The 12,679-nt window shown below is 33.8% G+C and overlaps 1 protein-coding gene across 5 annotated transcripts in view; it reads left to right on the top strand.

The window, feature by feature from the left end:
* The window catches only part of GPATCH2 (G-patch domain containing 2), a 198,088-nt gene that overhangs the window by 12,973 nt on the left and 172,436 nt on the right, over window positions 1-12,679 (top strand). For 4 of the 5 annotated variants that reach the window (XM_012459674.3, XM_012459673.2, XM_012459675.2 and 1 more), the window contains exons 3-5: window positions 4,783-4,844; window positions 8,042-8,224; window positions 8,710-8,789. In XM_012459674.3, coding sequence (XP_012315097.2) covers window positions 4,783-4,844; window positions 8,042-8,224; window positions 8,710-8,789 — 325 coding nt within the window. Of the gene's footprint in view, window positions 1-4,782; window positions 4,845-8,041; window positions 8,225-8,709; window positions 8,790-8,917; window positions 10,930-12,679 lie in introns of those variants that run through there. The other variant, XM_012459678.3, reaches the window with a different exon arrangement.

Raw genomic sequence — 12,679 nt, 5'->3', positions numbered from 1 at the left:
TAGTCTACAAAAACCTGGTTTTGTCATTAGAAAAATAGAAAAACAGTGATCCTGTGGCAGTTAGTCTAATCTGTCTGTTCTAGGAAGCAAGTATACTACAGTGATAATTGTTAAGTACTATCTTGACAGCATCAAAAGGTAAGTGATCATTTTTCTTTTATACTGAAGTGATAAAGTGATGATACTTGCAAGAAATTAGAATGTATTAACACTTTATCCTTTTAGGCATGGGTCTGCAAAACCAAATGCTGAACCATGAGCCAGAAAAAAAAAAAACAGCATAAATATGGTCTGGTCTGGGGGAAAGAGTATTTGATTTTTAATTTGTAAGGCTGGGATCTTTTTTTTTTTTTCTTTTTTTGAGACGGAGACTTACTCTGTTTCCCAGGCTAGAGTGGTGTGATCTCAGCACACTGCAACCTCCACTTCCTGAGTTCAATTGATTCTTCTGCCTCAGCCTCCTTTGTAGCTGGGATTACAAGTGTGCACCACCATGCCTGGCTAATCTTTTTGTAGTTTTAGTAGAGATGGGGTTTACCATGTTGGTCTGGCTGACCTCAAACTCCTGACCTCAAGTGATCCACCTGCTTTGGCCTCCCAAGGGATGGGATCATTGTAATCATGTGGATTGTAGTGAGCTATCAATCTTTTTTTTAATTTTTATTTTTTGTTTGTTTGTTTGTTTGTTGTTTTCTGTTTGTTTGTTTGTAAATGTGAGTGGGACCTGGTAAAAATTTATGAAATTATCCTTTTATTAGATATGATTTGCTAGTTATATAATTTTTCTAAAGAAGTAAAAATTAATTACATTAAAAAAATTTGGCTGAGTGTGATGACTCACACCTTTAATCCCAGCACTTTGGTAGGCTGAGGCGAGTGGATCACCTGAGGTCAGGAGTTTGAGACCAGCCTAACCAATATGGCGAAACCCCATCTCTACTAAAATACAAAAATTAGCCAGGTGTGGTGGTGTGCACCTGTAGTTCCAGATACTGGGGAGGCTGAGACAGGAGAATCACTTGAACCTAGGAGGTGGAGTTGAAGTGAGCCGAGATCGTGCCATTGCAACAGAGCAAGACTCCATCTCAAAAAAAAAAAAAGTTTCCAGAAGGCTTTGAAAAGACATGGTATATGTCTGTCTGGCAAGAAAATTGCCAATTTTTAATATGAAAATAAGTATTATTTGTTTTGTGACTTAGGACCACTTAACCTTGCTTGAAAGTGATTGTCTGGTTTAATTACCAGGAGGGAGAGTGTATGGCAACAGATAAAAAATACTCAATTCTGGATTATTCATAATTAGATTACCTGCTTTTTGAGTTGATTGTGCAAGCCTCTCCCCACCCTTTTTTTATTTCCTGCTTTTATTGAACTGCTTTTTTATAGGATGTGTAACTGGTAATGGAAATTAGATCAAACTCCCTTTTTCATTTCTTTTTATGGTAAAAAGTATTTGAAGCCAGGCAAAGTGGCTCACACCTGTAATCCCAGCACCTTGGAAGGCCTGGACTAATAATGGAGCCTCTGTCCTCAACAGCTGCATAGTGTGGAATAGCCAGACAAGCAAGTGATGAAAATGAAATGTGCTGAGTGGAAAATACTAGTGAGGGAAGACTTCCTAAAGGAGCTGTGCTTTAAAGCAAGTACTAAGACTTGTTCAGGAATTGAAGGAGTCAAGAGAGGGAAATGGCATTCATAGGTAGAGAGGGAACAGCTTGTGCAAAGGCTTGAATTGTGAAATGAAAGTGGTCTGTTTGGATAAGTATACATACTTCGTTTTTACCAGAAACAAAATGCGATCAGAATTACAGCAGAAAAGCATTTTTCGAAGTAGGTCTATGTGCTATGACAGATAGTTTGGATTTGATCATAGTCAATGGGATCAGTGAAGAATTTTTAAGAATGAAGAAACTCAAGTTGATTCATACTTTACCAAGATAGTGTGACCTGTACAGCTGTATTTTGTTTACCTTTGACCTCCAGTCCATGCTTAAGTGGGAGATGAATTATGACTATGATAGCAGAGGGAAATAAGTATTCGAGACCAATTTTAATAATTCAAATCAATAGGAAGTTGACTGACTGTATTTGGGAGGATAAATAAGAAAGAGGACTCTACTGAAAATACAGGAATTGAACAAATTGGGGTAAGTGATTGGTATTAGTATACATATATTTGTTCATCCAGCATGTATGGAATATATTCTCATCCAAACATAGTAGTATTATAAAATTCACTCCAAAAAGGTGGATCTCCAAGGAAAGGGTGTAAGGACTGTCAGCTGCTGAAAATAAAAAGCCTTGCTCCTATTTAGGTTTTTTTTTCAGATTTATTGAACATAGAAACATGTACATAATGTACATGGAGCAACTTGCTAGATATCAATGAGGTGAAATGTAAATAAAGAAACATGTTGTATACATATATACCAGAGTACCTCAAAGTAGGACGAGGATCATTAAGGACTAAGAACTGGAGGAGAGGGTATTCTGATTTCCTTATATCTTTTGTTTCTATTTTTTTTTTTTTTTATTTCCTTATATCTTCAAGAGAGAGGGCAGGTGAAGAGGGAAGAGAGTGGAGATAGGCATACCACTGGGAAAAGAACATAAACAAAAGGACCAGAGATGGAAATGAGAAGAATTTAGATGGAGGCCTATCCATAGAAAGTCTTGAAATTGAAATGTAATTCAGCAAGTGTTGAGGAAGTAATTTTAGATTTTTAAATAGAAGACTGTCCTATAAGGTACACGTGTGTGTATGTGTGTGTGCATACTTTATCAACTACTTTCTTTGGAATAGATGGAAATTTACAAAAAAGTGGTAAAGATAGTTCAGAGAGTTCATGTATATCACATTTCCATATACCTCAAATCCACTTTCCCCTATTGTTAATAGCCTATATTACTATAGTTCATCTCTCACAATTAATGAAACAAAAATTGATACATTTGTAAGTAAAGTTCATAGTTTATTAGAATTTCCTTTGCTTTTAATGTCCTTTTTGTGTATCAGAATATCACATTATTTTTAGTCAGCTTGTTTTATTTTGAAAAGATGAACCTGGGTATATGTAGAATATATTAGAGAAGAGTAAATCTGAATTCAGATTAGGAGATTGAGGTCCATAAAAAAATAGCACATCAATTCATAATGCTTTGTCTGCAAATCTGAACTCTGAAAAGCTATGAAAAACAAATTCATTTGTGGCCAGATTTAATTTGACTTGCACTTAAAGTGGTTATTAGTTCATTTAATTGAAAAAATATATTAATATGTTTAATAGAGTACTATCCCAGACTCCTCTGAGGCAGTTTAGAATATACCTTGCTAAAATTTGAATAATTCAGAATTTTAAATACATTTGCCTCAAGGGTTTCAGAAAAGGAATTGTGACCTGAGGTATATGAGGCCCTTCATTTGAGTTGTGTTAATGGGGGCACACAGGAAAAAGGAAAGTATCAGTAATAGTTTAGACAGCAAAATGTCAGCAAGATAAAGATTCTGAGGTGATTTTAATAATCTCACACTATGGTGCATAGAAGAGCACATACATTTGTAAATAAGAAAATTTGGTTGTGATGCTCTTAGAAAATATTTTTTTCAACATAGGGAGCTTCATACATGCAGCTAATTTGGAAGAAAGCTAGAAAGAGGTCTAAATTCAGAACTCCTTGGAAAAATGTGCCTCTTAACAAATTCCTATAGTCTTCATTAATATTTAATTTTTAAAAAATAGAACAAAAACTGAAATTATATTCAGAAAATGTATGTGGATTTAGTTCATCTATAATTTTAATCCTAAACTTCTCAATTTAGGTATTTTAAAACAAGTTAGAATGCCTTTTTAAAAAATAAGGTTATGGAGTTCTACATATAAATGGAATAAGTATTTTAATTAAAAAAAGGGATGATTTCCTGATTGGTTAAAAATGAAACACATGAGAATTTTCAAAGAACATCAGTCAATTTTCTTTAAAAGCTAAGCCTCTCATTATATGACCTTGTTCTCCTGGTATTTTAAACTAGACAATCATATAAGCATTACTTCTATTAGAACTAATAGTAACTGTTTATGTTATTGAAATATCTGCTGTTTCTTTTATTTGTATGTTAAATTTGACTCTGGGCCTTCTGTGGGAGCAGTGAGAACCTGTGTTATTTTTGGACATTCCTTCCTTAATATTTGTAATATTCCTTTTTTTTTTTTTGCTTAAAAGTGACCTTAACTTCGATATAATGGATTATCACTATTTTAAACTTTTTTCTTCTTTGCAAACTAATAGAGTTGTTGTGAATTCTTAAGTAATGTCTTTTTCAGAATATTTGCAAATGTGGTTATGGAAAGTAATCTCATCCTAGTCCCTTGTATTTCATGTGCTGAAGAAAGGCTTAGCCTGCTTTTGATTGAAACTTTCCCATTTTATTGAGCAGTGGTGTTCCAGGCTCAAGCTGAATTGCATGGCATAAGAAAGGAGCAGTGAGCATTTGATGAAAGCACATAATAAAACGCATCAATTGTGTCAGCACCTCTTTGCAGTCACATCTGGCTTACTGTCAGGGTCCCATTAGATTCCTGTGGTTTTATGTGCCAAAAATAATATGCTCTGTAGTTAATGGAAACAGGATATTTGCAGTCTGATTAAAAAAAATCATCTTATTTTCTTTCAGATCTTTGTCAGGCTTAAGTTCCATCTCTGAGCTGCCATGTCTCTTTAAAATTTTACGACTGAAAGATCAATTGTTCTTTTGATCTGTTTCTTTCTTTTTCGTTATTACAGTGATTCCAGCAGTCTCAGCAGCACTGATGCTGGATTGTTTACCAATGATGAGGGAAGACAAGGTACTGAAATGATATTTTTTTTCTCTCTTTAGAAAAACTTTTCATTGTAAAGTTGTGTTTATTACTGGTTACTTCATAAGTTGATGACTGCAATCCGTTTACCTTACACACATTACTTAGTGGACTAGAATTTAGTATTGTAGCTGGTTTTTTATATGCTGTGGAAAGTGTCCTGTCTTCATGACCTAAAGTAATTGATTATCTCCAAAAGCTAGTATGTGGAGCTAATAATATTAAGGGAGGATTATCTTGTTTGAGAAAGCTTTATGTGCCTTTTTGATTTTCTCTCATTTACCAAGTTTGAAAGAAACTGGTTGTCATTCTCTACCTAATTCCAAATGTACTTAAAACTGTTTAAGCATTCATAAAGGTGGATTTGCAAGTCATTTGTCATTTTTATTCAGCTGTGACATTTATTCATTCTATCCAGTTTGTAAGTAATTAGATGATTTTTATGAATTCAATAATGTAAACTGTTAAACAGAAATGTCTTGCAGCGTATATGTTTTCCATCTTGAAACTTCTGGAAGCTTCAGTCTTTAACATGGCAGTATTTTGAAGCTATGAAAAATAAGAAAACCTTCATAAGGGGACAGGAATAATCTTTAATAGGATTAATTTCATTTAGTCGCATCTGCTCTTGATTGTTTCCCTTTTTATACTCCATACAAATCATACGATTAATACATACAAACACCTATCACAAATGTTCTCTTCCTTTCTTAAGAACACATTGGAGGAAGACAGTAAGTTACAAGTGAAAAAAGCTAATATAAATTTTAAATTATAAATTTATTTAATGATGTTATAAAAAAGGACAAAGTAATTGCTGCCTACACTTTTTTCCTTAGGCTGTTCATCCTCTTGGCAGCACAGTAAATGTAAATGAAGTGATCATTCTTTTTTGCCTATTTGTAAACTATTTGTCCTGGATAAATAGGTACATAACTATTTGAAAGACCATAGACTTTAAAGTCGAGACTTTGCTGAAATATGTTAGAATGCTGGGCTAAATGGGAGGGTGAACTACCTTGATAATATACTTAAGTTCTCATTAAAATACAGGTCTTTACTCAAGATTGTATTATAAATGTTGATATTGGTAATGAAATGAAAAAAAGTAAAAAAACAACTTTGACAAGCCTGTCAATCTTGGATAAGTATGGAAGGGCTTAGAACGCTATGCTAGCGTTTATTGTAAACTTACTGTATTTCACATTGCTAAGTGCTTTTCTTGCCTATAAGTTCTTAATTAATTTTTAAAAAACCCTTTGAGATTCCCGATTTTTTAAAATGAAGATATTGACGCTAATAGAGTTGAAGTAACTTTCCTGATATTAGAGAACACAGGAATTCTAATTGGTCTGTCTGACTTCACAGGAAGTTCATATTCAGTGACATTTGATTTCCCTATTGAAGAATAAAGTTGTATATCACATCAAAAATACAATAATTTAATTTTTCTATAATAATGTTGGAATTCAGATATATAGTAGTCAGTTTCAAGTGAGGACTGGTTTTTTCTTATTCTTAAACCCGATCTGTATACTTTTAATAAAAAGTTCAGTAAAAGTCGTGATCTCTAAGTGCTAATTGTCTTTTTTGAAAAATTATTTTTTAAATTAATTTCCCAGTAGAAACAAGCTCTAGTGACTCTAGTTTTTGAAATGCCTTTAATTTTCCATTCTGTCCTAGTTGAAATGTAGCTATTTCTCATAAAATTATTTTCAACTGAAGCTTAAGAGTATTTTCAGTTTTCCTTTAAATATGTTTGTTGTCAGAGATTTTCAAAATCAGAAATATCTTTCTCTAAAGAAAAGAAGTTTATGACAATTATGATGACCTCTTAGAAACCAGAATTAGTAGTGGCTTTTTATAATCAAGGGGAGGATACTTTAATGAATCTCAGATCATCTTTAAAATGCTATTTGTTTCTTTCTGTTTTTCTTTTCTTTTTTTGTTTTTAAGACAGGGTCTTGCCCTGTCATCCAGGCTGGAGTGCCGTGGTGCAATCATAGCTCACTGTAACCTCAAACTGCTGGTTTCAAGGGGTCCTCCTGCCTCAGACTCCTGTAGCTAGGACTACAGGTGCATGTCACCATGCCCAGCTAATTTCTAACCTTTTTGTAGAAACAGGGTCTCACTATCTTGCCCAGGTTGATCTGGAACTCCTGATCTCAAGTGATCCTCCCACTTTGGCCTCTCAAAGCACTGGGGATTACACCCATGAGCCACCATGCCTGGCCTGTCTCTCTTTCTTTTAAAAGCCATCCGTCTTTTGTATTTTTGTCTCTTTATACAGCTCTTCATAACTACTTTTTCTTCAAAAAACAAAATACTGATTCTCACTGATGACACATTTCAAACTGAATTTTCAATTGATCATTTGATTGTTCCATGGTTACACTCTTGTATGTTCCCAAAAGTCAGAATTACTGGATAGTGCTGGGCAAAAACATCTCGTTTATTCAATATAGTTTCTTCATAAACTCTAAGGTATTGTCACTTTTCATTTAAAATCAACTTTTTCAAAACTATTTCTTAATGAGCTTAATTGGATTAATTTCATTTAGTCACATCTGTTCATGATTGTTTCCCCTTTTACACTCCATACAAATCATGAAATTAAACTAATTATGTACCCATATCAGCTACAAAGAAAGGGTTCCACAGTTTTAGTACTTTTTAATTCCCGGGAGCAGATTAAGGTTTGTTTTTTCTTAATGTGGAAGGGGTAGTAACTTAAGTGGATTTTCCAGTAGATTTTGCCAAAGGATTAACCAGTTTATTATTGTTTTTCATATTTTAAAATTGGTTCTAAAACATAGTATTTTGCGTTTTTGTTGATGGCAGTTCTTACAAGTCTTAAGAAAACATTTCTTAAGTGAAGCTGTGTTATAAAATAAAAAGTTTTCCTTATAGATTATATATGCAGTTGTCAAAACGTAGGATCCCCGATTTAAATTTTAGGTAAATAAAACACAATTTTTTACAACAAGTATTTTCCATGCAGTACTTAGACATACTTACACTAAAAATTTAGTGCAAGTACTATATACTTATAGTAAAAGTTAGTCATTGATCTTAATTTCAAATTTAACTGCCATCTTGTATTTTTACTACCTGACAACACTAATTGTGTAACTGGATGGTAAAACTGAATCTTTGGTGGTGGGGGGGTTTCTTGTTTTGCACAGGTGATGATGAACAGAGTGACTGGTTCTACGAAAAGGAATCAGGTGGAGCGTGTGGTATCACTGGAGTTGTGCCCTGGTGGGAAAAGGAAGATCCTACTGAGCTAGACAAAAATTTACCAGATCCTGTCTTTGAAAGTATCTTAACTGGTTCTTTTCCCCTTATGTCGCATCCAAGCAGAAGAGGTTAGTAGCTCTGGCTCCTGGGTAGATACAGTGGGTTTAAGATCAATCTAGGAATATTCATTTAAAGAGGATAAGATACAGTGGAAATTAGAGAATGTAAACACAAGATGCTGGAAAGAAACATATTGGCCACTAATACAGCTACTACATTTATCATGCTTTCAAATTAGTAGAGAAATTGACTTGCTTTCTTGCTAGGCTCATGGAGAAAATGTTGAAATGATAGGAATGTGAATTGGGACAAAAGAAATGGCCTGGATATTTATTACTCTAGTGTTTAAACACTGGATAGTTAAGTGCTGACTGCATTAGTACTTTGCAAGGTATTGCTTCAATTTTTTTTAAGTGTGAGTTTTGCATTTTCCCCAATAATATTCATGGCATTCACCACCACCACCAACTTACTTTTCATTCTCTATTGATAGATCGTCTTCTATGCTCCAGCGATCATAGAATCTTCTAAATTGAGTACTTTGATTTTCCAGGTTTCCAAGCTAGACTCAGTCGCCTTCATGGAATGTCTTCAAAGAATATTAAAAAATCTGGAGGGACTCCAACTTCAATGGTAGGCATACTTTTTTTGTGTAATTGTCATGTTTGGAAATGTTTCCATTTCTATGGAATAAAAAGCCACATCCTCATCCTTTATTCATATTCTAATGTTATACTGAAAAATAATCCATTTTTTTGTAGGCTACAAACTGGACCAGTGAGATTCCCCTATAAACCAAATCTTCTAATGCTAATAAATTAGTTACGTTTTGAACATCTGGGGAATGACATTCGAGGGAACCTGGCTCCTGTCCTCTTCCCTGGAGGAATATCACTGAAGTGAGAGCCTCTTTGATGAAAAGATGGGGCTGTTTTTGCTGGAGGACTGGTATTCTTCCTTTTAGTCAGAAGTGAACCTGACTGGGGAGGCTTTCTAGGCATTTAGGTTGGCCCAGGGTGGATAGAAACTACTGTACATTTTATATATTTTTCTCTTTTATGATTTTTTTTACATTGAATCTATTTATGTATACTTGCTTTGCCAAAATGCTAACAAAGCTAGAAATTTAAAACTTCCCAATCTAACAAGTATTCCTTAATGTTTATATTGTGACTGATTAAGAATTAATTTTTACATATCTGACTGTTGTAAATAAAAATCATGATGCATTGACATTTATGGTTCATTTTTAGAGAAGTCTTATATAACCAGCATTATTTAAAATATTTGCATTTTACTCAGGGTATTTTAACAAGGGCTATGATGAGTAGTAGGTAAGGTTGATAATCTTTGCTGGAGTTTGTATTTTGTTCAGCTTACTTTCTACTTGGGTAATCTGCTCTGTATTGCAAACTCATTGTATTTTATAGTATAATTTTCATTGTATAGATTTCAGTACAGAAATCATCCTCGTTCCATTAGCCACAGTGATAACTAGTCTGCACTAGTAGAATCATTTACCTTTTAAATTATCTGCTTTGTCTGATACCTGGGACAAATCAAAATTATTATTTTGGTTTAGAGCTTAATGAAACATGTGAAAACTGGTATTTTTAACAAATATTGTGTGATTCTGAATCATATCGTCATGTTTAAAAGTGAGAGCTGCTTGTACATCTTTAGAATGGCAGACCATATGTGTCACTGTGAGTGTCAGAAATACTTGCATGAGCTCATTTTCACCAAGCAGGGGGAAATGTAATGTTTCTATTGATGGTATAATTTAGACACTATAATAAGTTTAGACCATTTGAGTTCTTCAAAATGGTTATATTAAAATGATATTTTTATTAAGCTTCAATAATGAAAAACTGTGATTTAATATGTGTATTTTTATATTATTGTATGGATTAATTGTTAATTCAGCATTTAACTTAAATATGATTGGAAAAGAAGCTTCAAGTTGCCATTGCCTTTACCTAAAGTTTTTAAAGTCTGAAATATTTCAGCAAATGCATTAAGCAGGAATGTGTGACATCTCCTTTTAGACTGCTTGTCTAATATGGAGAGATTAAAAATGATAATATGCAACTTTGAGTCTCTTTACCTTTGCATATTTAAAGTGATATTTAAAGGTACAATAGTGTGGTGTTGGTAATTGTAAGTAAGCTTTTCTGTGCTATGTCTTTGGAGTGAAAATTCATGTTTTTTTCTCAATTACATAAATGCTTTTGTTTTATTTTGTATGATTGTCTTTTAGATCTGAATAAGTCACTTTAAAACCTTGGCCTATGAACTTTGCCTTATCACTCATGAATCTAGATGAATGCTATCTAGTTCTTGGTTCAGTTTTACCTATTTTTATTTTTGGTTCACTGCTTGCTTGAGCATAGCTGGGATTTGTAGCCCATTTTCTAGGCTTATTGCAATCTCACTGTGGTATTTTATAGAAGCTATTACAACTGATAGGCTAGCTTCATGGTATTGATGATACATGGCTTAACCATACTAAAAGCTGCCTTCCCTCTCTAAATTGTAAAAAGGTGATTAAGTTTCCATTTGATGGAGATATACTATATATGTGTGTTTATCATGGAACTAGTGCATTAGGCCATAAACTGTTTTTCTGGTCTGTTTTTTGTATTTAAAATTTTACTGAAGACAATAGACTCCTTCGGGTTTTCTTTCTTTCAACCCTGAATTGTCCTTGTTTGGATTTTTAAGTACTGTAATTTTTTTTTTTTTCAATAAAATCTCTGACTTGGGCAAGAAAGGTAAGAGTTCCAATTTGTGCTGATATTTCTCTGATTTCCTTTGCTAAGTTTTTGTTGTTGCTCTTGCTTATGTTATTTATATTATATATAACTGTAATATCTAGTTTTAAAAATCATAATCTCACAAAACAGTCATCTTTACACAGTACTCATTACATCTGGTAGTAAGAAGTGAAATTTAATTGCCTTAGACTTTCACACTGGAAAGCCAGATTACTTTTAAGAGAGATTAATTTTCTGAGCAAAGTCAAACACATGGAGTTGCAACCCATTAAAGAGAATGCCAACAAAATATTTCTTAAGCAAATGAGTGATGACTGCACAAATATAATGATGTAATATCTTTGAAGGAAATGACAGAAGGAGAATCTTTTACTGAAATATCAATCTAAACATTTTTTTTGGGAGAAAGTTTTCAGTTGTATTACAGTTGATTCTCACTATTTGCCATTCCTGTATTCTATAAATTTGCTGTAAACATTGAATTCGAGAATACTGAATCATGGCTCCTAAGGGAAAGACAGGGTTAGGTTCCTGTGAGCCTCTGGTCACAACACTTTCACCAGCTGATCAGTAGATAACCTTGTCTTGTGTATGTTTGTGTTTAAAGACATTTCGTATATATTGTTGACGTATTAACATTGAACTCATGGCTGATAGCACTATAACTTATTTCTGAACAAAGATTATCTATTAAGTGTTTTCTCTATAAGGCACATCCCAGTCTTCTTGCACTTAGAAGCAGTAGACAGCACTTCTCAGCACTCTACTTGGGGCTATTTAAAACAGAATAATCACCCACAAAAATCACAGAAATACATACACAATCTGGTACTAATTTAGATTACAGAAAAAACACATGTTTACAGTATGATAGCTTAGACAATTAGGAAGAAAGTCACCTCAATAACCTCTGTTAGGAATGCACATGTGTATTAGGTAACTCATCACATTTTTCAGTGCTCTGCATATATCACTGAATGACTACAAAAGTCAGAAATTATGAGTATTAATTTTGGGGTTGCAAATAAATTTTAGCAAGTAGGCAGACTTGCAAATGTGGAATCCACAATGGGAAGGAGATTGACTCTATTTAGTTTTATAGAGAGCAAAGTGATATTGTAGAAAATTTATAGATTTTGAAGTCAGATCTTTGTGAATCCACACTCTGGTTCTTCTTTTTAGTTGTAGTTACATTTTGAACCTCCTTCCCTCCTTTTGTTAAACACTGACAATGCTTACTTTTACATAAGTGTCGTCAGGTTTTTAAAATGAGATTATGTATACATAATATGTGCCCAGCACTATCTCTGGTGCATAATATATATTAAATAAATGATAGTTACAATTGTTAGATATATTAAACACTATAGCTGGGACTTAGAGAACATTTGTATCATGAGTCAAAGTGTAGAATTTTGGACCTTAAACTTTTCTGGTTTTTCTTTTTTCTTTTTTTTGAGACGGGTCTCACTCCGTCGCCCAGGCTGGAGTGCAGTGGCACAATCAAGGCTCACTGCAGCCTCGACCTCCCAGGCTCAAGCGATGCTCCTACTTCAGCCTCCTTAGTAGCAGGTTCTACAGCCATTTGCAAACATGTCTGACTAATTTTTATATTTTTAGTAGAGATGGGTTTTGCCATGTTGTCGAAGCTGGTCTCAAACTCCTGGGCTCAAGCGATCCTCCCTCCCCAGCCTCCCAAAGTGTTGGGATTACAGGCGTGAGCCACCACAACTGGCCTGTTCATAT

The sequence above is a fragment of the Aotus nancymaae genome, unplaced genomic scaffold (genome assembly GCF_030222135.1).
Source record: "Aotus nancymaae isolate 86718 unplaced genomic scaffold, 86718_ANA_hifiasm-v0.15.2.pri h1tg000032l_0, whole genome shotgun sequence".
Taxonomy (NCBI): domain Eukaryota; kingdom Metazoa; phylum Chordata; class Mammalia; order Primates; family Aotidae; genus Aotus; species Aotus nancymaae.
Note: the sequence above shows the minus strand (reverse complement) of the source record. Positions and strands in the feature narration are given on the sequence as shown.